This window comes from Carlito syrichta, unplaced genomic scaffold (genome assembly GCF_000164805.1).
Source record: "Carlito syrichta isolate Samal-C Ts95f unplaced genomic scaffold, Tarsius_syrichta-2.0.1 Scaffold302535, whole genome shotgun sequence".
Taxonomy (NCBI): Eukaryota; Metazoa; Chordata; class Mammalia; order Primates; family Tarsiidae; genus Carlito; species Carlito syrichta.
Window position 1 is genome coordinate 492,771 of NW_007246631.1, and position 25,784 is coordinate 518,554.

The 25,784-nt window shown below is 41.8% G+C and overlaps 1 protein-coding gene across 7 annotated transcripts in view; it reads right to left on the reverse strand.

The window, feature by feature from the left end:
• The window catches only part of MYT1L (myelin transcription factor 1 like), a 273,561-nt gene that overhangs the window by 195,898 nt on the left and 51,879 nt on the right, over window positions 1-25,784 (reverse strand). For all 7 annotated transcript variants that reach the window (XM_021711724.1, XM_021711729.1, XM_021711728.1 and 4 more), the window contains exons 3-5: window positions 10,666-10,720; window positions 10,471-10,504; window positions 10,114-10,176 (exon numbers count right to left, since the gene is read on the reverse strand). In XM_021711724.1, coding sequence (XP_021567399.1) covers window positions 10,114-10,176; window positions 10,471-10,504; window positions 10,666-10,720 — 152 coding nt within the window. The remainder of the gene's footprint in view (window positions 1-10,113; window positions 10,177-10,470; window positions 10,505-10,665; window positions 10,721-25,784) is intronic.

The following is a 25,784-nucleotide window of genomic DNA, read 5'->3' on the forward strand; positions in this document are numbered from 1 at the left end:
CAAGATGTTCACTTTCCCCCTGCTCTCTCCTCCCTAGAGTTTTAGGAAATGCATCCCCTTGTATATGAAGCATATCTCTGACGATGTCAAGTAGAACATCAGATAATATTCACAGCCTTGTGCAGAGTGGCTACAAAATTACAATGAACAGATTCCCTAAAATCTGTTGAATTACACAGGTGGGGCTCAGTTTCCCTTAGCAGAGAAGGGAGGATGCATTCATCTTAATAATGCACTCAAGGCTTGTGAAGGTGTGCAGTGGGTTGCCAGACCCAGGGCAGTCCTTTCTGATAAAGAAAAACAAAAGCCCTGCAGGCTTTCCCACATTCTCCACCAGTAGTCTATGGTGGGGTAGCTAAAGCACAGATTTCCAGCCCACCCCTCAGCTTCTGCTTTAGCAGGTCTGGGAGGAGGCCTGAGTTTGCCTTCTAGTTCCCAGGTGACTTTGAGGTACTGGGTCAGGAGGCTCCACTCTGAGGAGGGAAAGTAGCCAGCCTCTGACTCCAGAGGTGGCCTGGAGAGTTCTAGTTCGCCATACCTGCTTGTCAGTGACCTTTGGGAATGGTCACGGGACCCCCAGCTGTTGTTGGTGTCTCAGAAGGTTCCTCCTCATTTTTCTGAGACAGCTTTAGGAAAGGACCTCTCTGCACATCAGCAACAGCTGTCAGGCCAGGAGTGGCCATGGCTTTCTCCCATAGTAAGGAGCAAACACTGTGAGACTCGTGAGAGGCACAGGAGAAGAGAGGCAATCCCCTGTGCTGAGTCAACCTGCCACTGCCTCTAGATGTTCAGGTTAGGTAGAACAATTGATGTATGTACGGTTTAAGCTAGTTTCAGGTGGGGTTTCTATTTATTGCAGCTGGTAACATCCTGTGTTACACAGAACCTTTCAGATAAAACACTAGCATCCTATCCTAAGCAATCTTAGGACCAAGGGAGAGTTTCCTTTCTCTAAATCTTTTACTAATTTTGGCAGGAAGAGCATATTGAAATTTGGCGATGTAATCACATTTTGGAGTCTAATGTTGGAAAGACTCTTCTCTTTAGGGAAGGTCAGAGAAGACAGAGGAAACAACTGCTAATCCGAGTTAGGGTTCAGAAGGGCCCTCTTGATTATTCCTGTCTCCTCAAAGTGTGAATATATCTTCATGGCAATAATAACATATGAATATCCTCAAATATGGGTTTAAAGAACTAGATCACAATGCTGCTCTTAATGGTGGTTTCTTAAAAGTCATGAGTTGTGATGGCAGATTCCAAGTACTTATTCTAACCCAACATAGTCACCTGAACCACTTAAATCCAGGTGACAAGAGGGTTCTCACACTCTGAGCCCCTGCACCCCCTGTCTTGCACGCTATCTTCACTTCCCTAATAAGTGGGGACTCATACCCTTGAGTGAGTGTGGAGGGCAGAACTCTCTAACCGCCAATGGACTCCCAGTGCCTGTGACGTCCACGAGAGCCAGACAGAGAACTGCCCCAGGGTTGCTATCTGGGAATTTGCCCATGTATTTTATTGTAGCTCATAACTGCATAGCCGGGTAACCTCCCTCCAACATCCTGCCTGTGAACTTTTTACTGCCACATCACTCCATCTCGTGACACTTCAAGATCTAAAAAAGTGGCTGCCATGTATTTGTTTTAATCCCAATGCAGATGGTGGGGGCAGGAATCAAACTGCGGTTTTTTTGGTGGGTAAACCTCAGACAATAGCAATACTACACGTGGGTTCTGGTGTGTATTCTGTTGATGTTCCTAAGCCAATTTCCAATATTTCAATCATTCATCGAGAAATAAGAACAAAATTATAACTGCTAAATTTAGACTTGACCAGTGAGGATCCTATATATTATAGATTCCTGATCAGTGCACCTGTTGTGTTTAGTACCATATCTGAAAATACTCATGTACCTTCTCTTTGAATGTGCAATTACTTTGAAAATGTATTTAACTTCATCAAACATCAAAAATATGCCCTGAGATGCGTTACATGTTTTGTTTTGCAGCATTGAATCCAATGGGTCACACTTTACTACAAAATATAAGACAAAATAGGCCATGCCCAGAGATGTGTCTGTTGAGGCAGACACACAATAGACCAGTAGCAGGCAAATTGTTTTCTTAGGACAATGGCCAGGATTCTATTTTTTTTAATAGAGAACTTACTGTGACAGTGAAGGTTAACTGCCACCACATTCCAGAAAACGAGGCCCAGTATGGTGTGTGCGCACATGCCGTTGTTAGTCAGGCTCAGAGCTACGGTGGGACTGGGAGTCAGTTGCTTGGATTGTCCACTTCTCCCAAAAAAGTCCTCAGATCTCAAAATTTTTGTTCCATGTGCAAGTGTGCCATGTTATCAAATTAATGTTAAAATATGTATGCCCTACCTTCCAATTTATAATATCAGTGACAAACAGTAAAAAGGACAGGCATGCATAAAGCTTGTGGATGGGGTGACAGCGTGCACAATGATGTCTCATAAAGAATGGAGGGGGAGCCATTTATTCTCGTGGCTTCATGGAGTAGAGCACAGCTCGACCGGCTTGGAGGCTGCGTGCACAGAATTTTTCATAAACATCCCACAGTGCACCCTGTCGTACAGCAGCCACACGTTAATTAGAGCGTTCAGCAGACACGGCGATGTATTCCATGCGCCCAAGTGGATCCTCATTTTTCACACGCAGGGCCTTACTAATTAAAATCAGCTTTGCAATTAAACGTGGAAAATTGTGTTAAACTTTCAAGCATGGTTAGAAAAAGACCAATTATTTTTAGGATATTTTATTTTAATGCAAATGAAATTTCTATCTATATGAAACTGGAGAAGGGAGATATAGGGATTCCTATTTCTCTCTCTCCTCTCTGTCTTCCTCTCTATTTCTTCTTCTTGCTTTCAGGTTTTTAAAAAATTTTTTTTATTATAGATGCTCCTCTTAGTTGCAAGTTGCAATGCTCCACTATCTCTCAGCCAGTACCTGGCTCTGTTCCAAAGCTTTTAGTGAGTACTCTCTGTCAAGGCATGAATAATACAGCCCCTAGGCTGTTGGCAGAATCCAAATGAGGCATGCATCAGGAAGCAAGCCCTCGACTCTAGCTCCGAACAAGCTCTTGTGAAGACAGGCAATTATTCACCGTGCTGCGCCATAGCAATCACACTGGTGGGTGAAAAGGTATATGAAATGGAAAAGGAATCCGAATAAGGGTAGCACAACAAGCCAGAGAGACTCCAACAGTATTCTAATAAGGAAGAAATGGTACCATTTAAAGACTTTAATTTTAAAGTTTCAGATTCAATGATTTGGCTCAGTGTTTCCTCAATTGGGGAGGATTCAAGTATAATGCCAATATCCATCATTTAATTTTGGAGTGTTTGTTGAGTGTGTCAAGACTCTAAAGCTAAATTACAGGTTAAATATTTCCTCAGAACTGTATGCTCAACAAATGAGTGATGGAAAAAACCCCAGTGCAGGCAAAAGGTAAGTGAAATCCATGAAATTCCAGAAATAAATTAAATGGGATCAAAGCAGATATGTGAAGAATGAGTCTTTCCTGGGAATTTTTTCTGTCTCTTTTTTTCTCTGTCTTTGGTACATTGGAGGCTTAGGCAAAAATCACTAGAAATAAGTAATATAATCAATTAATTTCAAATGTTTCAGTGTATGTATGACTGCTGCAAGTAAGGCTAATGTTAATAAATTTTGATGATTACTATTTCTGATTCATACTAGGAAAAATTTTAAAAAGACTTTGAGAACAATAAATTGGCCATCATTTTGATGGATAAGTTTAGTTTTTATAAATATATTCCTTTCTAAATAATAAGTTGCATTTTGTCTTTAATATAACCAATATTTTATATCAACATAGAAAGGAAAAAAACAAGCTATGAATATAAGGAAATAGAATTTCTCATCTTAGTCAAATGTTTAAAAACAGATTGCTGCAGACATGTTTGACATTTGATTTTTTTTTTTAGCTGTACCTTAGTATCAGTTCATGAAGTATTCTAGATTAATAACAGCATCTCTTTATTGGGTGCTTAAGGCATACAAACAACCAGCTGTACAGACTGAGTGGTTTCTTTTCCACATGTCCCCATCCTTCCGTGAAATATCAGTCTTTGCTATGGAGACGCCACCAGGAAATGGTGAGATGCCAAGTCCCACCCTGTGACCTCCCCTCTACTCAGGTGTCTGGCACTGGGAAACCAGCTCAGGAGCAGTAAATGTACCTTCCTGACCTGACATGGTGTTGCTCAAACTGCATACTTTGGTTTGGCTCCACCGCATCCCTCCCCTGCAAGCTTCCTTGCCAGCAAATTGCTGGGGGTGGCCAGGAGGAGAACATTCAGCAGCTTCCTGAATGTCAAGTGTGATGACTTATAAGTATTTCATTTATTTCCTACCACCCATCCACAAAACAAACAAAAACAAAAAAACATGCTGTAGGCATATTGGGAAAACTCCTGTCTTCATGTTTTAAATGCTTCCAGGACACATCACCCACTTGGCCTGCATAATGGGGAAGGATGTAACACAAGGAAGCACTCTTCCTGAGCTTGGGGACCTAAACTAAACTCTGGAAAATCACTTAGGAAGACTAAGGTTTAGTTTGAACATGTGCAAAATGAAGCTCAGTGGCTGGACCCCATGTCTGAGGTACATTAATGTCTCCAGCCACCTCTCAGTGTGATGTGAGAGCAGTCAGATGCACTCAGTGCAGTTGAAGAGACTGAACCACATGTACAAAATATAGTAATATGAGTCAAAATAAGAGGTCAGATTTACTGCACACAGGAAAGACCAAGTGAGCATTCTGAGTCATAATATAAGAATGACTTGTAGCTCTGATTGTCAAATTCATGGTGTTTTTGTCAAATGTTTATGTTCATAATACAGAACCTCAGTTGGGAAAAACAAATGACAAATCTATATGTCCATATAATAATGATGTTTCTGAAGATAAATATCTGTGAGCTTCTTTATTTTTTTGGAGTTGGAGTCTCACTCTTTCTTGCCCAGGCTGAAGAGCAGTGTGCACTCATGGCCACCGCAGTTTTGACCTGCTGGGCTTAGGCCATCCTTCAGCCTCACTCAGTCTTCCAAGTAGCTGGAACTACAGATGCACGACACCATACCTGGCTAGTTTTTGTGATTTACTGTAGAGACGAGGTCTCACCAAGTTGCCCAGGCTGCTCTCAAATCCCTGGGCTCAGGCAATTCTCTCCCCTCGGCCTCCCAAAGTGCTAGGATTACAGGCTGAGCCACCTTGAAGTGTCTGGCCTGTGAGCTTCTTAATGTGAGTGTTTTAAGATGCCTGGCCCTGATAACCTATATCAGTTCACAGAATGCTGACTGAGGTTGGATCCCTGCTGGGAAATGCATGAAAATTCAAAGATGTTTATCTTTGGTGCCAAGAGAGTATACTTCTTTGAGGACCCGATCAGAGTATCAGATCACTGAAACTCGATCATTCACCTTTCTGGCTTTTGCTTTGGTTGCCAAGAGACCCAGAACTAAATGTAATACTACATTAAGAGCCCTGATATATCTTGAAGTCATGGTAAAATTATGTTTCCATTTTCCTTATGTTCCTAATTTTTATTTTGTTTGTTTGTTTATTATTTTTGCTTATTTATTTATTTATTTTTTTGAGTTGGAGTCTCACTCCATCGCCCAGACTGGAGTGCAGTGGCTGCTCCTGGCCACCGCAGCCTCGACCTGCTGGGCTCCAGTGATCCTTCTGCCTCAGCCTTCCAAGTAGCTGGAACTACAGGTGCACGCTACCACACCTGGCTAGTTTTTTTGATCTACTGTAGAGATGAGGTCTCACCAGGCGGGTCTCGAACCCGTGGGCTCAGGAAATTCACTCACCTCGGCCTCCCAAAGTGTGGGATTACAGGCTGAGCCACAGAGCCAGGCTTGTTTGTTTATTTTTATAGAGATGAGTCCCGCTATGTTGCCCAGGTTGGTCTTGAACCCCTGGACTCAAGCAATCCTCCCACCACAGCCTCTCAAAGTGCTGGGATTATAAGCATGAGCCACCATGCTTAGGCAACCTAATATTTATTTCTATTTAAGATTTAATTGTGCAGTTGTATGTAGGCTTATTGGCTACCTCAAATTGTTTATAAACTATCAACAAGCCGGGCTCGGTGGCTCAGCCTGTAATCCCGTGCCTTTGGGAGGCTGAGGTGAGCGGATTGCCTGAGCCCGCGGGTTCGAGACCCGCCTGGGCAGCAAGACCTCATCTCTACAATAAATCAAAAAATCAGCCGGGCGTGGTAGCGCGCGCCTGTAATTCCGGCTACTCGGAAGGCTGAGGCGGAAGGATCACCGGAGCCCAGCAGGTCGAGGCTGCGGTGGCCGGGAGTGGCCACTGCACTCCAGTCTGGGCGACAGAGTGAGACTCCAACTCAAAAAAACAAACAAACAAACAAAAAAAAACTATCAACAGAAATAAATACATATAAATCGCTAATCTTTTGTTCAAAGATACAATCTTGAACTTAATGTAGAATACCCAACACACTAAGTTTTATAGCCTAACTCCTACCCCTAAAATTTTAAATTTAAATTATGAATTCTTTTTTGAAATTACTGTTTCCTTCTTCAAATACTAACCAACGATTGAGTCTCCTCTATTCCCGGTTTCTTACAAACCCACAACCCTACCCCCATCACACTGAAAAAATAAAACAAACCTTCAGTTCCAGTAGCTATGGCAGAAGCATGAAGCAAGGCTAACCCACAAGAGCTACCATGGTGTATATCCCACAAAGTAGTGAACAAGTAAACTACAATTGTGCTAAAGATCTGATTTTCTGAAAAAAGTTTCCTCTGTTAAAAATTAACACTGGACACAGTGGCTCACACTTGTAATCCCAGCACTTTGGGAGGCCAAAATGGGAGGATTGCTTGAGGCCAAGAGTTCCAGACTAGCCTTGGCAACATAGGGAGATCCTGTCTCTCTACTTTTAAAAAAGAAAAATATTAGCTGGAAGTGGGGGCTCGCGCCTGTAGCAGGTACTCAGGAGGCTAAGGTGGGAGGATCACTTGAGCCCTGGAGTTTGAGGCTGCAGTGAGCAATGATTATACCACTGTACTGTAGCCAGGACAACAGAGTGAGACCCTGTCTCAACCAAACAACCAACAAATGAACAAACAAAGCACAACTAAATGGTAGGCATTATTTTGTCACTTGGAATTCATTCCCTAAAAAATAGAAAATTTTTTTTTACTTTGTTAATTTTCCACATCTGCCTCATGTTACTTATTTTTTTTGTGAGTTCAAATACATAGATACTTCAACATACTAAAATACCACTTTTTCACTTGGCTATTACTAATATGATTTGTGAGTAAAATAAAACAGCCTTAACAGAAATATATTCATTGAAAATGTATCATTGAGAAACCCCCAATACAGGTAATTTCATCAAAACCAAAACTTGGGCTTCTCATCTTTTGTCTTATTCTGAAAAGGCCCGATGTCCTGAGACAGGAAACGGACCTCAAGTGTCATCATGGTCTAAAGCCTGCCCTTGGGAAGCATCTCACTGAGGTTCCAAGGGAGGTTTTCTAAGTTTATTTTTTGATGTCTATGTATTACCAGTAATTTTTAACTAAAGGATGACATTTGACCATGTCTGGGAAGTATGTGTAGGTATTTATGGGCATAAACAGTTGTTAGGAAGGGGGAATTTTTGTAGTAAGTAAAGCTTTTAGAACCAGAAAAAAAAACCCAGAAAAAAAACCAGATATAACTGAAATTTTCCAAATTTCATGAGTCTTACCTAGTGCACCAAGGAACACTTTTTAAGTTTAAGAAATTCGAATGTCATCCTTTAGTTAAAAATTACTGGTAATACACAGACATCAAAATATAAAACTTAGAAAACCTCACTTGGAACCTCAGTGAGATTCTTCCCAAGAGCAGGCTTTAGACATCACTGCTGAGTGGTCATGAGTTTCACATGACAAAATCTGCGACTCCCCTCTTTTAAAATAGAAGAAGCTGAAGGCCAGCAATGCTAAGCAACTTGTCCAAAGCCCCTCGGCTCACTAATGTCACAGGGGAAGCTAAAATCTGGGCCTTGGGACTGGAAAGTAGGTTTGTTTTTTCAAACTAAAGCACACTAGATCTTCTACTTGCCTATTTCTATTAAAATATTAGGAGTTCTAATAATGACATGAAATATGACTCATGGTAAAAAATGATGACCTTATTTTATATTAAACAGAAGTTTAGTTAAAATAGTTTTCACCTTGGGTATCTCTGTGAATTCTCCTGACATCCCATCTAAGTAATACCACTAAGATTCAGGGTGCTTCTAGGATAACAAGTCAGCGTCAAGACTCAAAAGGAAGACAAAGCCTAACCCTCTTCAAATCTAACTTGAAGTACCATTTTTTAAAGCAGGGAAAGAAATCTTGTGAGCAGATGTGTACACATATCACATAGGGACATATCATCCATATCTTAGTGGAATGAACCTTGGTTAAGAATATGAATATTTGAAATAATTCTTTAGAAACTTCATGATTTTTTCTGCAAAACTGTGGTGATAAAATTCTATCTAACGCTCCTCTAATTAAAGCTTTTTTTTTTTTTAAGAAAGCAAGAATTATTGAGAACAGAAAAGCTCCCACAGTGTGAGGGGATCCGAAGGGGCTGCCCTAATTAAAACTTTAAAGCTAAATTTAATATTTTTTTGGTAATAGTGTGATGAAGTTTAACTATTAATTAATCAAGAAATGATGAAGAAACAAACATAAATAACACGATTTTAAAAACTTTTAGATAAATAGCTTACAGAGATATACTTCTTAATAAAATACTTTAAATAAATGACTTATTTCAATTGCATAATTCAACAGCTTACTATTTTAACCATATATAATACATTAAATTTACTAGTTTTATCACAAAATTATCTGAAAAAATAGTCCACAGTTCCTTTGGTATATAACAGAGAAAGTCAGACAACCATTTCATGATGGAGGTTCATTAAAGATTCCCTGCCTCCCTAAGTGCTAGCGTGGGGATTTGGGGAGCAATTTGTAATTTTTCCTTTGATTTTATGAAAGGACAATCAAAATAATTGCTTGATTTCACCCATAAATTAATCCTTCACTAAAAGAAAAATGAAATGCAAGGCAGTGAGGAAGGTCACCCTGAGGTGGGGCAGATTCACCTCCTTTAGAATCTGGTTTTGTGACCTGGGTCTGGTCGCTGAGGGTTTGCTAGACTGGAACGACCTTAGTCTTTGCAACCTAATTCGTGAAAAATTAGCTAACAACTTCTAATAGCCTGTAAACTTTCCTAACTCATCATAACTGAAACCTTTCTATTGAAAGGCACAACTACATTAATATCATAGAGAAGAAAATGCCAGAAAAACATATCTGAGGACTGATATGTACTTCGTGGTCAGTCACAGGCATATAAGACACAATTTGCTGTGATGTGTTTTTTGCAGTAATTACCTACCGCTTTATTTTCCAGAAGTTCTCTACACGTCCCTGTTGCAGACCTGAAATCCCAGTATTAGCTAGATTAATGCAATTGTTCAAATCCCAAAGTCTCATAAGCTTGATCTACCTTGACTTTGACCTCCACAAGTGACCTCACCCTGCAGCCGCCCATGTGCATGCTTGGGCTTCGTTTCCCAGGATGAACACTGCTAAATGATGGAAGTCAAGTGTCCAGATAGGTCAGTAGGTAGCATTTTAACTTATCATCCATGATTTACCGTCCTGATTCTACCAAAATGAGCAAATGACGAAGAAGTAATCTTCTCACTAAGGTGGTGGGGGCTCTTCGTCATTCGCATGTGAGCACTGTGTACATAGCTGGAGAAAATGAGTTCAAGGCGGTCTTAGTTTGTGGTGTCCTATAGATTATTTTCAATTCTTGGTACGAGATAGAATGCTTTTTGTTTTGCAAACCCGTGCAAGAGAAAAACACTGAGTCCCAGTGAGAAAAGAAAAGGCAACCTAACACGCATTGCTTTCCAAGAACACCTACCCACAGCTTTCCATCATTAGGGTTGGGTCCCTGTATAAGTCATTTTAGACAGCACATGGTGAAAACAAAATGCAGGCATTACCTTCTGTGTCTTGCATATTTGCCACTGACATGACCACTGCCGTCACAGCCAGGGGTAGGACAGCTGCAACAGGAAAGAATTGATTACAAGGTGCCGCAGGCAGGCAGGTGACACGGACGCTTCCATAGCAGCAGAAAGAAGGAGGGCTGCCCAGACAGAGGAGAGAAATCACACAATTGAAAGCAGGGGGAGAATCAGGAAGACTTTTTTTATGAGCAAGTCTCAGGGGAATTAATTTCATCAGTGCAGCAGGCAGTGAGCAAGCCGCCGGTGAACTCGAAAGTACAGTGCGCCCATTAAAAAGCGTGAATTTTCCAAACTGCTAATGGGGATACATTTTACCCGCGTGGCACTAACCTGAACAGCTCTTGTATGGCTGGTTCCACGGGAACTGCAGAGAAATGGAAATAAATAAAAATGTACCATCTATCACGTGTGTCATTGTCCACAGAAAATTACCAAAAGGGTGGAGTGAAGGAGGTCAGAGTGAACCAAGCAGTGATCCTGCAGGGTGAGGGTGACCCTGAGCCAGCCTCAGAAGAGCGGACGTACCTCGAACCCCTTTGGACCGTGTGCGATGGCGCTTCTCCTCGGTGTCCACCTCCATCTGGGAATAGATTAACAGGCGGTCAATGTCCTTATCCTGCCTGTGCAGACTAGTTGTGCATGGGGTTGCCCTTTCTCTCTGGTGTTTCATTGGCAGGGCTCTGATCTTGTTTTACTCGTGAGGGGAAGACTGCTATAAGGGCAGGAGGTAGGTAAGACAAGGGTCTGGAAATCTAAATGTATTATTTTTTAAATAATAAGCAGGCCTTGCGCTTGTAGGAAACACTGAATCGGGGGCCCCTGCACGCTATAGAGGGGAAGATTTTGAGGAATCTTGAAGTGCCTCTTTTCAAGGATTTGATCAAGACATATCTGGATGATTCTGAGTTCTACTTTGTACTAAGAATATAATAGATAGCCATTAGGTTTACAAGGAGGTTAAAATAAGTGTTGTCAAGATTCTCCTAATGGAAAGGTTAATGATTAAGTAGTAAGGAGACAGGGAAGATTTAGTGGAAGAGCACTTGTACCATGGGGACGTGCTCTCAATGTTGTCTAATTCCCAGAATGCAATTGCAAGGAAGGTATTTTTATGATATCTGTTTTATACATAAGAAAACTAAAATTCAGACCATGTGACTCACCCAAGATCATCTGAGTGGAAGGTTTTGGCATAGGGACCTGAAATCACACTGATCTGTAAATGCCCCTTTAACATCACAGGGACACACTAACACATGGTTTATGTACACTAGTATATTGGCTTACCAATAGTCCCACATACATGAATACTTTACACATGTCAAACTGCACAGCAGCAGAATTCTACTTGATATGACAAGAGATAAGCAGTAGGGATTGATCAGATGACAGAATGTAACTTTTCAGCTCTGCTTAGGATTTCTTTCCCTGAACAACACAATCAGGGCTGCATTCCCAGGCAGAAGACAGGGCACCACCAAGTGGCTTCTATGCACGGTTCACACTAGATGGCAAAGCCACTTCCTTCTTCCTTCCACTTCCTTCCACTTGTGGAAAGAATGGTCAGAACAGAGTGAAAACTAGAGAGATGCACACTCTGGAAAAGAACAGGGTCAACTAAAATAAACCACAGTGTGAGCAAGACGTGATTCTCGCCAGGTGTGATATTAAGGCATCCTAAAATCACATCAACAGCTCCAGATTTAGTGTTTGTATCAATCGGCCATCAAATACTTATTAATTAAAGCTGTAGCTGGGTGAGGTATCGGGGGATGAAGACATACCCATAATAAAAAACAAGCTCATTTAACGATATCTCTTTATGGGGGATATCTATGTGTAGATATAATAATATGCCAGATTTAATATATGAAGAAGAAGAATTTCAAAAAAGGAGGAGCCAGTGGGAAGTGGCTATGAAGGAAGATTCCCAGGGAAAGTTTAATACTTAAGAATTCTTTTTGGACTTTGCAGCAACTTGGATGGATTTAGAGTCGATCCTACTCAGTGATCTATCACAGAAACAAAGAACAGCGTACCATATGTTCTCACTCATAAGCGGACCTTGAACAATTATCATAGTACTATAAGAGAGGGATTGGCAGTAGTGGGAAACCGTCAGGGAGGGGGGTGGGATTGGCAGTTGAGGGAAATTACCAGGGGAGGGAGGGGCACACCACATCAACAAGGATACTTGCATCATCAACATTTGTTTACCTAACCCTGAATTGTACCCCACATATTTAAAATAAAAAATAAATAAATAAATAGAATTCCTTGTTTAGGTGTGAAGTAAGAGAGACCGCACCTGTGCCTTAGGTATAAATACCAGAAACACAGTTCTTGAATGAACAGTCCAAGGAGGCGCATGAGCAGTGCAGGATCCTGAAAAGACCATATCAGAAGGAGCTGAAAGGAGGGCCGGTGTCCAGGGCTGGTGCAAAGTTGGAAGGGGACACTACAGAGGCCGAGGGAGTCCCTGGGAGGGTCACAGTAGCGCAGTTGCATAGACTGCTGCTGTCCTTTCTTGGAGTGTGATGGATGAGTCACAGCATATTTCAGAAGAACTTATGCAGCAGGGCCCTGAGAGAGGGCACAGAGGGCATGGGGGATAGAGTCAGGATCAAGCGAGGGGAGCCAGGCAGGCTCGAGCCGCGGCCTCCATTGACCCTGTGGCTTAGTCCCGTTGTCATCTAAGTCCTGGAATGTAATTGGGAAGGAAAGAATGGATTTTAAAAATTCTTGATGGAAGAAACAACATGATGCAGTGGCTTAGGTGGTACCTTCTGGGTTTTCTGCCCTTTTCCATTATTCAAGCATATGCAGAGGGTATTAAAATCTGAATGCAGTCTTATTATGCGGATGGGAGTTTTAAATAAATAGCACTCCTAGTAACACATCGATGCTCTGAAATTACTATTCAACATGAAAACAGCCCAATGTACTGAAAAATGTCAGCAAGGAGATACAGGGCCAAAGTGACGCGAGGCAGTGTGGTGCTAGGATCTTACATTCAATAGAAAGGGTGCGTTTCCTGAGATCCTGTGCACTTGGCACAGAACTAGGGACGCACAGAGAATGAAATAAAATCTTACTCTTTAAGGCATTCAAAATTGAATGAAACGATTTTGTGAGATCAGTGAGAGATAGTCTCTACGTGGCACATGGAAGCCTGGACAAGCGGTATCTAACATCTAACCCATCCCAAGGAAGCAGTCAGAAAGGTTTCCTGGAGGAGCTGATATTTGAAAAAAGTTTTAAAGTTTAACTGGATCTTTCAGGTTTAAAAAAAAATTTTAAAAGGTGGGTATTCTAAGCAGAGGAAACAGGAGGTACAAAGACCACGAGGCTTGAAGAGACGGTGGTCTGTGCCAGGAGAACCAAGGGTTGGGGCTGGGGATGGGGGGGCACTCTGGGGGATCCCGAGGGGCTTTCTTCTTCCTTCAGTGTTCTGGAACAGGGGCCAGCCACACACAGTGACCTCCTGGCTTGCTTACACTCATCCAGCATCCAACAGATGAATCTACACTTAGGATTCCCCTGGATTAGTTTAGGAAATAACTTTTGACCAACAGCTTAGTAAAGTCAGTTCTTCTTTGTGGGCATTAAATGGAAACCTTAACCTCATTAGCTAATTGCTCATATGGTTGGTTAAAGATAGGAATTGCTTTACTTTTCACAATCAAATTCTCCATCCTTTCAGTATTTTTTGATGCATATAGGGACAACTTTATTGCTTTCCAGCCGGATAACTGCACTAAAATATCCCTTTTGCTCTATGTTAAATTCCTACCACAATTGTGCCTATTTTCTGACTCTCTGTTTATTTATCCCCATGTTAATCCTGTTTGGATTACAGCATGATACAACATGTTTTCCTCTGCTAAACGAGATTCTCTTGCTCCCCACCTAAAGGCGTGTGGTCATAGCTCAGTTTGCCCTTGCAGGAATCTCCTGGTATCCGCCCCCCCCGCCCCCGCCTTCCCTGTCTTGCCTGCTTTGCTGAAAGGAAGGCTTGCTTCCACCCAAGGAATTCCCACCAGCTGGAGACTGTCATTAGCAGCAACAGGTAAACCGCACATTTGATCATTCTTGTAGTGGTCCTAAGGCCTGAGTTGCATGACTTCACCTAGTGAAGTCAGGGATGGTTTAGCAACAATTTTCTAATATACCAGCTCAGATTTTCCATGGAACTGGAGAAAGTGAACCCCAAATATCACTGCTTGGGTTTCTAATGCCCTCTCCAGGAAGTTGAGAAGCAGCTATGGCAGAGAGCAGAGGCTGGAGCTGAGGCTCTGGAGGTCAGAGTGGGAGCTGTCTGTATCCAGCCTGAGATTCGAGCCTCCGTGCACTTGGAGTTCCGGACTGATGCTTTCTCCTGTCGAGTACCATGTCAGGCCACAACCGTGAACCCAGGAGTTCCAATACTCTGCATCTCAGGCCTACCTTTAAATTTCCCTTTAAAAAAAAATCACCCTTAAAGTGCTCCTTTAGTATTCATTCTCTTATTTTTAAGTCTGGTGTTTATTTTTAAAAAATAAGGTTACATTTTCTAAGGAACTTTAAGTGGTTTTACACTTAAGAAAATCCTTAAATTTAAGAAATGTGCTCTTGAGTCAACAAAACTATCAGGACTGACTTACTCAAGAAAGAGCAAATGAGTTATTTTGTAATATGCAAAATTTACATTTGGAATCGAGATGTATTTTATTACTTTGATATCCTCTCTTCTTTCCTCCCAACAAAATGCATACTTTCTTCATGATATGCCTTAGAAGACATCATATTGTAAACACATATGAATCTCGTAAGTTCAGTGAAATCCCTTGGAGTCCTGGGCTGCAGCTTTCTCCCATCGAGTACCGTGTCCGGCCACAACCGTGAACCCAGGAGTCACAGTCCTCTGGGTCCCAGGTCTTCCAGAGCCCAGCAAGGTTCCCTTAATTTGAGTTTCCGGCCCCAGGGATCTGTTCTTTCCTTCCCAGCAGAGCCTTCTGTCAGTAACAGGGCACAGAGGCTCGAATCTCAGACTGGATGAGGACAGCTCCCACTCTGACCTCTGGAGCCCAAACTCCAGCCTGCCTCTGCTACAACTGCTTCTCAACTTCCTGGAAGCTAGCTATCAATTTTGCCAACCAGCCACACCCTCCCCCACAGCTCCAGATTCAGCCGTTTCACTGCCCCTCAGCACCATCATGAAGAAGAGGTGGGAGGGACTGCAGAAACCAGGGGTGTGTGATAGGTAAGTCTGGGGTCAGGTATGATAAAGAGGAACTAGGCACTCTGGCAAAAGGAAGCAGGAGGGTGAGATCAACTGTATGCAGGTATTTCCCAAGAGCATTTATTCCCAGGGAAGCTGGGTTCTAGGTACTAAAACGTCCATCATATACAATTCCACAACAGAAAATGCCCCTATGTCTCACTTCTGACTCAAGCAAGTTTTGGCTCATAAAAATCCATCTGGGAAGGTCAGCAAGATTCAGAAATAACATTTTCTACACATCCTTGGAAAGTGTTTCAACAGAACTACAACAATTAAAATTGTTTTCCAAAATATGACAAAATTGTATGTTTTTTAGTGACTCTATCAGAGGGCAAATACATTAACTTTTAGGATTTATATCTGACATTGATATTAAAAGAAAGGATAGTGTTATTATCAGGTTGCAAAGAGAAGAGATAAGTGAGTATATAGTTCATTGAATCATGATTCATAATTGTTCAATTTCAGTTATCCAATTTCATAGGATGGAAATAAAAAAAGTAAGCAAATATTAAATACAACAGAGAAAAATAAGTCATGGTTTATTTGCTCTAATTTTTTCTTTTTCTCCTTTCCATTTCTTTATTGATGACAGTTAGCGAAATGATCATCTTGAGAAAGAGATTTATATCCCTGGGCCTCTTCACCCCAAAACTGTGTACTTGTGTATGTGTGTATTTGGTGGGGGAAGGTTTGTGTCAACAAAGGCAAGGGAAATTGAAATGAGAAAATAAAACTTCTCTTGGCAAAAAAGAAAATGACAATACAGCCGATGTCTACTTGCCATCTGCCACTCTGTGTAGAGTCTGACAATCTGTAACGTGAGATGAAACCACCCCCTCTGTACTCAGAAATAAAGATGATTTTTGTGGATATAATTTTTCTAGAAAATGAAGGACAACATTGGAAATTGTTTACTTGCAGTTTGTTGAAATGAGATTTGAAAGTCAATTGTTTTATGAACTAGTCAATAAGTATTTAGTATGTTTAAAATGGATGTCATACAAGAACATTTAAAAAAGTTATTATAAAAACATGGCATTATCAAACTTGACCTTGGCCTAAACTGAAACAAAGCAAGTATCCCTCCCCACTCTCTGGTTATGGATTTCCTTGTTATAAAATAATTGTGTACAATTGTGTATAAAATAATGTTTTGACCTTAACATGTTTTCCTCTCTCTTCTTGACTCCAGTCACCAATGATCTGCTCTGCTAATCGCTCTTTAGACAGAAGTGCTAGAGGACAAGTGTTCAGTTATGAGTGAGGAAAACAGAAAACATGCAGCAAGTATTAAAATCTATGTCTGCCTATACTTTTGCTTTGGTCTTGAGAACATTCTGGAAGACTCCTCATCACTAGGATTCTCTGGTCCTCTGGGCATGTACCTTCACAGATATGGGAGTGGCTTGGGCACTAGGGACCTGAGGCCATGTTTTCAAAACAAAAAATTACACACATGTGGTATGACAAATAATATTTATGCTGTGTCAAGGGCAAAAATCAGTCTTTGAGATAGAGCTTTAAGACCAAATTACTGGAAACTCTAGCATATTTGGGAAATTTGCAGGCATAACTAGATAGGATAATTGAAATCAAAACAGTCTTGGAAAATATAGGACAAATGTTTGCTCTAATGGCTCAAGACAATAAAACTAAGGTTATACAGTAAGTAGCACACGTGTTCTCATGAAATCCTAAAATAAATCCTTCTAAAGAGTATAGGTTGAATGCTTAATAAAATCCTATGCCCGGTTTGCCACAAACATTATAAAAATCATGCTACAAACCCTAAGAAAGTAGTAGTCAAAACGATGACAGGTTGCAATAAAGATGTCCTGAGATAGGCACCCTATAGAGGAGAATCATCCTCGTGACGGAGTCAACTTGTGAGAGTAAGATAACCCAGGGTGCCACTAATTAAAGCACCTGCACAGGGGACACCATGCTGAACTGTGACTCAGTGCGTGCCCCTCAGTCTTTCACCCTGAGACCTGTGTGTGCATGTGTGTAGTGAGGAGCCATGACAGAGCAGGGAGTTGGACTCGCAGAGGCAGGACTTCAGCCATAATCAACTTCACTATTCAACCCAGTCTTTTGAATATAGAAAAAGGAAATTATCAAAAGAAAAGAAAAGTTTCTGTCTTTTAGACAGATGGATATTGTGACAGGAAGGTGCTTGGCTCATCGTGAGCATCTGTGAATTCCAGTTAAAAGGGCGGATGAATGGAAGACTTACAGTGAACTAACACTTCTCTTGGTCAGTTGCACTGTTAATAATTTTAGTACATAGTTTTAAACCTTCATGCTACAAATAAAGAACTGTCAGGAAATAGCAACCTCACAAGCAGCCAAGATAGTCATGCCTTTATGCCTACAGAATGTGGCCAGGCTGCATGCAGTAATTCTGACTCACAGAAGGGGAAGGTCAGCACAGCAGGGAACCTCTCACAACTTCAGAAGAAGCCCCATTTTGCTCTAAGGAAGTCCTGGGATTCCTTGGTCCCAGACAGGTTTCCTCAGATCCCTGGAACTGAGATTGCTCAGCTCCTCCACCCTCATGGAACGCTTGAAGCTAAACCAAAACTAAACCAAGTTTCAAAGGCTTCAAAGGTGACCACAGGATCATCAAGGCAGTGGGGATGCTTTGGCAAAATAGTTAATGTTTGATTTTATTCAAATAAGGGGTGATCCATAAAATCTTTACTATTCATAGAAATCTGTTTCTCGGTCTATACTGTCTGGGATATCAGTAAAGAGGCACCTGGCACACCCATAAGAGGCGTTTCGTGGGGCGAGTGTCTTGTGAGGCCTGTCTTCACTTTGGGGCCCGAATCTTAGGCTGGGGGTCATCAGCTGCTGTGGTCTGAGGAGACCTGGACAACTTCAGGTCATTGTAGAGCTTTGTTCACGCTGATATCTAGCACTCGGACGAGCTAAAGTTAATTCACATTTAGCTGTTGTGTTCACAATCACAACATGACGTTTGCCTTTAAGTGTCAAAGAATGGCTGAGCAGGAAGGTACTCATTCCAGAACTTTAGATGAAACATCAAGTCAGATACCCTTCAACTATTTAAACTATGTTTTCAATAGCTATTGGATTTTTTAAATTTTTTGGCCCTAAGTGCAAAAGTAAGAAAATAAACCTGCATTTATTTGCATTAAAAATCTAATTTTCTGAACCTGAATATGTTTCTCATTACTTCTTCACTGCTTTATTGTGCCAGCGAGTTCTGAGAGAGAACACAAAGAGTCAGAATGTTAGGCTGGGTGACCCTGATGGTATGGGCCGGGGAGCTCCATCCAGCCATGTAACTCTTCTGTTGGCTCTGAATGCTTGACAATTAGACCAGCAACTAGAAATCAGGAGGTTTGATGTCCAAATCAGGGTTTCTGATCATTCTGGAAAAATACAATGTTCTGGAAACACTGCTGTAAATTTCTCTTGGTCACCGTCAGCCAGAGTGGAGCAGCAGCCTTCCCGAGGGAATAGTGTGCACCATGCTACACTGTGGCCCTCGTGCCCTGAAGTCTCATACATTCCCTTCCCTGTCCACCTGTTTCGGTGACTCACCTCTGCTACTCTGGACCTACTCCAGGAAGATGAGGCTCAGAAGACAGAGCTAGCAATGGTCAGGCTGCATGGGAGGTGGAGGGTGAGGACACTCCCTGGGTCCCCTGTTCCCTACTCCTGAGGGTAACTGGGTCTAAAGGAAACAGAGCAAGACACCCAAGGCCCAGGGCCTCTGGAGAATCGCCGAGAAGCCAGTCCTAAGTTCATGTTTTAGGGTTGATGTGTTTTTTATAGGAATGGTATTCCCATGTAGGATTTCAAGACCCAGAACAAGGCCAGTCAGGAACTCTGTGACTGTGGGACTTCAGAGACTCCATATTTACTAATACTGTAAATGTCAAAGGTTCAGAATATGCCAGCTTCTCCTGAAACTGTCTACGTCTCCAGCACATGAGCTTTTTGCTCAATGTTTAATAAGCTATTTGCTCTTCATCCTTCGATTTGGAGTAACTTGTTCTTCAACTTCCCTGAAAGTTACTTCAAACAAGTTTCCATAGACTCTGCACATGCCTCTAAAATAACTATAACTTAACTCTCCTGTTTAGGCATTCATCCTCCCCCAAACTGGCTGCACCCTCAGGTGGCGACTGTGTCGAGCTCCTGTCTGGCTTCCTGTGATTTTGGAATGCTGGGCACACAGCAGGACTTGGAGAGTACCCTACGACTGCCTCACTGCAGCAGGTGGATGGAAAACGAGCCCTGATGCTGTGTGGCTCTGAACCTCTCTGAGTTTGCCTTTCAAGGCCCTATTGCGAGCAGGATCCTCCCTCTAACCTGCCAGCTCTCCAGATTAAAATGTCTTGACATTCTTGGATACTTTCTTGTCAGTGGTGATCCTTTGATTGTTTTAGATGCACATTGTGGTCTGTGTACTACCACCTGATGCTGGAAAAAGTTATCTCTGTAAATCTGAGTACTTTTATGTGTAAAATTCCTACTTACTCACTGAGTGTTGAGAGCATCAAATGAAATGATCTCACATAAGAACCTAGTGCAGTGCCTGATACATGACAGCTGCTTTAAAAATGTGTGTCACTTTCTTCTCACCTCAACTTTCTGGGTATAGTATGTTTTCCCAAAGGGATGAAAAATAGAAATGTTTATAGTATCCAAGTTATAGATAACTGCATAACACTCGTTATGCAGGGTAAGATGAAGTCCTCTGGGCATTGCTAATTGACAGCTATTTTATTGTCCTTTTGTGTCACTGAACCAGTATATTGGTACCTTAGCTTCAGAGTAGAATTTTCATAACGATTCCTACAGTCAAAAGTTTGGTATATTTACAAAATCTAAAAAGTGTGTGTGTGTGTGTGTGTGTGTGTGTGTGTGTGTGTATGCATGTGTGTCTGAGGTGGGGTGGGAACACAACTTTCAAGTCTAGTTAAGAGTATTTCTCTTGGACTCTTGACAATATCCTTTAATCTAGCTAACCCCTTATTTTTCATGGGTTTTAGACTTCTAAATTACTTACATCAGGCCAGGGAGCAGCTGAGAATGTCTCCTCAGAGGCTGTATTCCTGAAAGCTTGGGGAAATGGGTCACTATCCAGAAGAGTCAGCTCTCTGAGCTGTCCGCATGCCGGTAGAAATCCAGGCCTAGCCGCTGCAGCTGGCTCTCCTGGGACACAGCAACACTGTCTCCTCTGTGCATGCTGTAGCCCCCGGCATGGCACTTGGCACAGAGCAGCAGCTTGCTGAATATTTGCTGAGCGGTGCAAAATAAAAACACCACGGTTTCACTAAGGATCACATGGAGGTTGGGCATACCTTCTTGACAATAGGAAAGAAGTTAGTTAAGAGTTACAGATACTCTACATAGGAAAGGAAATGAGTAAAATAAAATGGGAAATGTTTCCCAGGATGGGATAGTTATACCCATGAAGGGGACACTTCAAAAACAAATCATGAAGATTCAAAAATGATAGGCAGAGGATTATTTTAGTGACCTGTACTTGGTCCTTTTTTAGACAAGTATGGTCTGAAATAAGCATCAATAATCTCAGGCCTTTTGGAACCTCTAAACCACTTTCTGCATATGTGATGGGATCAAGGGAAGCCCTGGTCCAGGAAGGATGGCCAGTGTTTCCTTCTCTACTCCTCTCTCCTCTCCTTCTGCTGAGAGTCCTGGGCTGACACCGACTCTTGGGGCAACACTCAGCTTTCCTCTGTGCACCAGTGAAGGCTTCTTGCTCCTTAGCTTCTATTGCAGCTTTTTCTAAACTCCCAAACTCGCCAGTGCACAGTGCTAGAAGATGAGGTATTTTAAAACCAATTGTTGTATTCCCAGTTCCTAAGAGTGTTGCACTCTTTATAAATAAGAGACCCTCAGTAAATCACTGAGGAAGACAGACACTGAAACAGCAAGTTATAACACTAGACAGAATGAATTAAGTGCCCAAATATAAAAACCACTGCAAGAAGTTAGAGGGTAATGGAGGGAGAGCAGTGCTTACCTGCTTGGGCATGGGCTGAACTTCCCAGGGACACACCTTCCCTTTGTTTCTTCTAGCTGTATAATCTTAGGCAAGCTATATAACTTCTATGTACTTCAGTTATCTTAATTATATCTATGCTGCTTCCTTAATGATACCCAGGGATGTCAGAAAGCCAAAGAAGGGAATGGCTTTGAATGTGTGCTGGGGAAAGAAGAACAGCCTGTGTGTATGAGGAGGGTCAGACAGATGGCCAGGACTGACTGCGTGCTAAGCACTCAGAACAGATCGATAGCCCGGAGCCCTGGGCATTGGCACCACACCTTGATGATGACAGAATTGCATAAGAAGTGAGGTTGACACGTGCCTTGGCATGCCATGATGGGTGTATGCCAGAACTGAGGTCTCATCTTTCATGGTGTGGCCTGAATAGCAACCTTCTGGGTTCTGGATGGACCAGAGGCCCCCATCATGTCAATCTCCTCTGTGGTCTGAGCTTGGTCTCCTGAAGTCTTGCGATATGCGTTCCACGATGGGTGATTTACGGACCTTGCAGTTCTACTCTTGACCCCTCTAGTGAACACACTTGTGATTCCCTTAGTAATAAAGAGTAGAGGAACTGTCTGAGTCCCTCAGCTGATCAGAACTGTGTCTCTAATTTGACATCTCCTTCCTGTCTGTCTCTGTGTAAGAAGTTTCCCTTCAAAACTCTTTTTGCTATCAGGAATCCAGGAATTGTGGCCCTCAAATCACACCCCGGGGTAGGGTCTTTCTGTTGCTGGATCTCACCTCCATGCTTAGTCATCAGACCTGCCCTCGGGGAGGTTCTTGCCAGGTCTTCTTCCTAAAAGTGGCTTCCAAGGACCTGCTCCCCACACCATCTTCTCTTCAGCCTGCTTGTCTGTCCCTCTCTCCTGATCCTCCCTGTCTTAAGTCAAGCTCAAGTCCCCTCTGACCTCTGTCCAGTCAGCCATCTTATCATTGTCATCATTCTTTCTTCTCAATGTTCCATCCCCCTTCACTGACCCTCTCTCATGCAGTCCGGACCCTGTTGGATGCAATTCTAAAGTCCTGGTTTCAAAGAACACCAGTGACCCATCTCCAAAATCCCCCAAGCCCTGCCAATGCCCATCCCTCAGCAATGTCTTGGATGCCATTGATCACCTTCCTCCAAGTTACCACCTCCAGCCTAAGGCACTGGTTCTCAGGACTCTTCCCTGGGTCCTCTCGCCTGTCAGAGGACATTTCTGTCTCCACTGCTTTGCAGGGAATAGGACTCAAACTAGATCTTTAGCACCACCGTTTCCGTTAAATGTTCCTAGATCTCTTGCTTTGAATTCATTTTAGGACCTTCCCCTGACCATGCCATTTCTTTCTCTGTCACACCATTATTTATTGCTCTCCTCTCTCTTCCCTCAGTATTTTGTAAACTTCTGTATGAGACGTTCATGTCTCTGTACAGTAGTAAGAAGGTTGTTCTCCATTGTTTGTGAGATTCAGTGAGGAGGGGGACTTTGTAATATCCCAGTATCAGTCCACTATTTCTCAGAAATTATTTCCTGAATAAATAAAGTTATTGTTCACCTTTTTTGATGCCTTAAAATAATATTTGATGAGTTTTTTCTCTTTTTTCTGTCAAATAATTTATGACATTCTGGTTTTAGTGGTTGTGTTATTTTTTTCCTTTCCTTCTGTCTTCCTGGACACACAGGCATCCATATCATTGCTGGAGTTTCCAAGATGCTTCCTCCTCTCTGTATGGCTTCCCTGTGATCCATGATGTTTATAGCTGTGATATCATCATTTTGCTTCCACCCTGAAATTCTCCGGCTTAAGAATTCAGAATGTTCTCTGTTGATGACCTTGCCTAGCAACAATGTCTCCTTTTCCTTTCTTCCTTTACATTATTAGATGGGTAAAAGTTAAAAGTATATACAAAGGAAGAACCTAAAAACACCCTGAAATTGTCACTTGGAGGGTGGGCCCCACATAGTACAGGCTTCCCCTGAGAGGTAAGTGTTCTAGGTACCAGCTAGTGTTGTTATAAGATGTTGCGTTCAGCTTCAGTGAATTTATTTATTTATTTATTTTCTTGGCGTTTGGTCAATGTATTTCCCTATTTCATGATAGGTGATTTACAAGCGCACCTACCCACACTGCACTCAGTGTTCAGCAGTTTTTGACCCAAAATGTCATGACCCCTGGGCCCTACTCTCCCCATTCTCCCTATCTTGCCCCGAGCACATTTTTTTGTTGTTTCTCTGGTTGACAAAAATTCTCAAAGAAAATATTTTGCCAATGGGAAGGGAGTGAAATGAAAAACAGGAGAAGCACTAAAAGGGATCACAACTGACAAGTTCAAAATCTGTTTTGAGCAGTGGTACAAAGAGTCTTGATAGGTGTGTTGCATCAAACAGAGAATACTTTAAAGGTGATTGAACTTTAAACATGTAAGAATAAACAATTTGTTAATAAATAAATTATGTCTTTTTGAGTACTCCCTTGTACGGTAACATATGAACCAGTGCACTGGAGAAAAATGCAGTAGCTATAATCTCTCTTCCTCCAGTCAATTTCCTCACACAGAGGGGACCAACATTCACTCTACTTCACAGTGTAATGAATACATAGAGCAATTTTTGTATGTTTACTGTTTTCAAAATTAGGCTTCATTGCACAATGTCTACAATTGAACTATTTTGTTCTAATGGCTACATGATTCATCAGAATACATCTACTTACTATAATTTATCCAACCATCCCCCAAAGTTTCTCTATTAATGATCACTTAGGTTGTTTTATGTATGTATGTATTATTTATTTCACTACAAAAATAAGCTACAGATGTTATCACACATATTTTGTATATATTTCTATGATAGAGCTTCCTGAAATTATATTGTCATTTTACCGTTAAATATGAAAAATCAGGCAAGTCCTTCGGGTCCCCTCCCACTGTGGGAGCTTTTCTGTCCTCTTAATAAATCCTGCTTTCTAAAAAAAAAAGAAAAAAGAAAAATCCATGCGCTTTTTAGTAATGTATGATCATGTCCATTTCTGGAAGTGCTAGACACCAAAGATTTTAAGTCTTTCACTTTTTTGTGTTTTTCTTTTGAGTTGGAGTCTTACTGTATCACCCAGGCTGGAATGCAGTGACATAATCATGGCTACCGCAGCCTCGACCTGTAGGGCTCAGGGGGTCCTTCTGCCTCAGCCTTCCAAGTAGCTGGAACTACAGGCATGCGCCATCACGTCTGGCTGAGTTTTTAGTTTATTGTAGAGATGAGATCTTGCCATGTTGCCCAGGCTGGTCTTGAATCCTTGGGCTTAGGCAGTCCTCTCACCTCTGCCTCCCAAAGTGCTGGGATTACAGGTGTGAGCCGCTGCACCCAGACAAGTCTTTTTCTTCTGTTGAGTAAACAATGAACCTCATTATGGCTTTAATTTGTCTTTCCCTTGCCACTAATGAGGCTAAACATCTTCAAAAGGTCTAATGTTAACCTTTTGCATTTTCTCTTCTGTGAAATTCTTGTTCATACTCTTTGCTTACCTTTTTTCTTTCTTTTCAAGTTTTCATATCAACTTGTAATAGTTCCCTACGTATTTGTTTTCCTCATCTTATCTTTTGCAACTATTTTCTTCCAGTTTATTGTTTCATTTTTTTTTGACTTTACTAGTGGCTTTTTTTCCCCATGTATAAGTAAAAGTTTTAGATAATCAATCAGCCATTTGAAAAGAATCCCAGTCCTCCATGACCTGGCTGTGACTTTCTCAGTAAGTCTCAGGTCTCTGAGTGACTGCCTGTCCCCCCACCCACCACAGACCCAGTCCCTTCCTATGCCCTCACCAGCTCAGCTCCGGGCTCACAGCCCACATGGGCCATGTCGTCCTCCTAGCTGGCTTCATTCTGTGCTCTGCTCTACCTCCCCATGCTGTGTTCACACCATGCCAACCAACAAGGATGGCTTCCTTCTCTAATTAATAACCATCTTGTGGAACGTGCCATGGAAGTGGAGGTGAAGAAAGTCAAAACACATCTCTTTTAGAGAAATCCAAAACACACGGATATGACTAATGAACTACTTTTAATAAGTAATAGTGCTCTGTATTCATGAGCAGATCTGTAAGACTCTTCCCGAGTTTGTATCTGGTCTACATGCAGCATTTTCCATCTGACTTCTCTATTACTCAAATTTTGATGAAGTGATTAAAAAATTTAAAAATTCAAGTATGTTTCGCCATATAAAATTTCAGTAAGAATACCCATTTATACACATATTTTAAATTATCCTAGTGATTTCCTAGTTTACAGTTTTAATTGTTGTTTTCAAAATCATTTTACTTGTTTTTTTTAGAGGAAGAAAAGTGTTT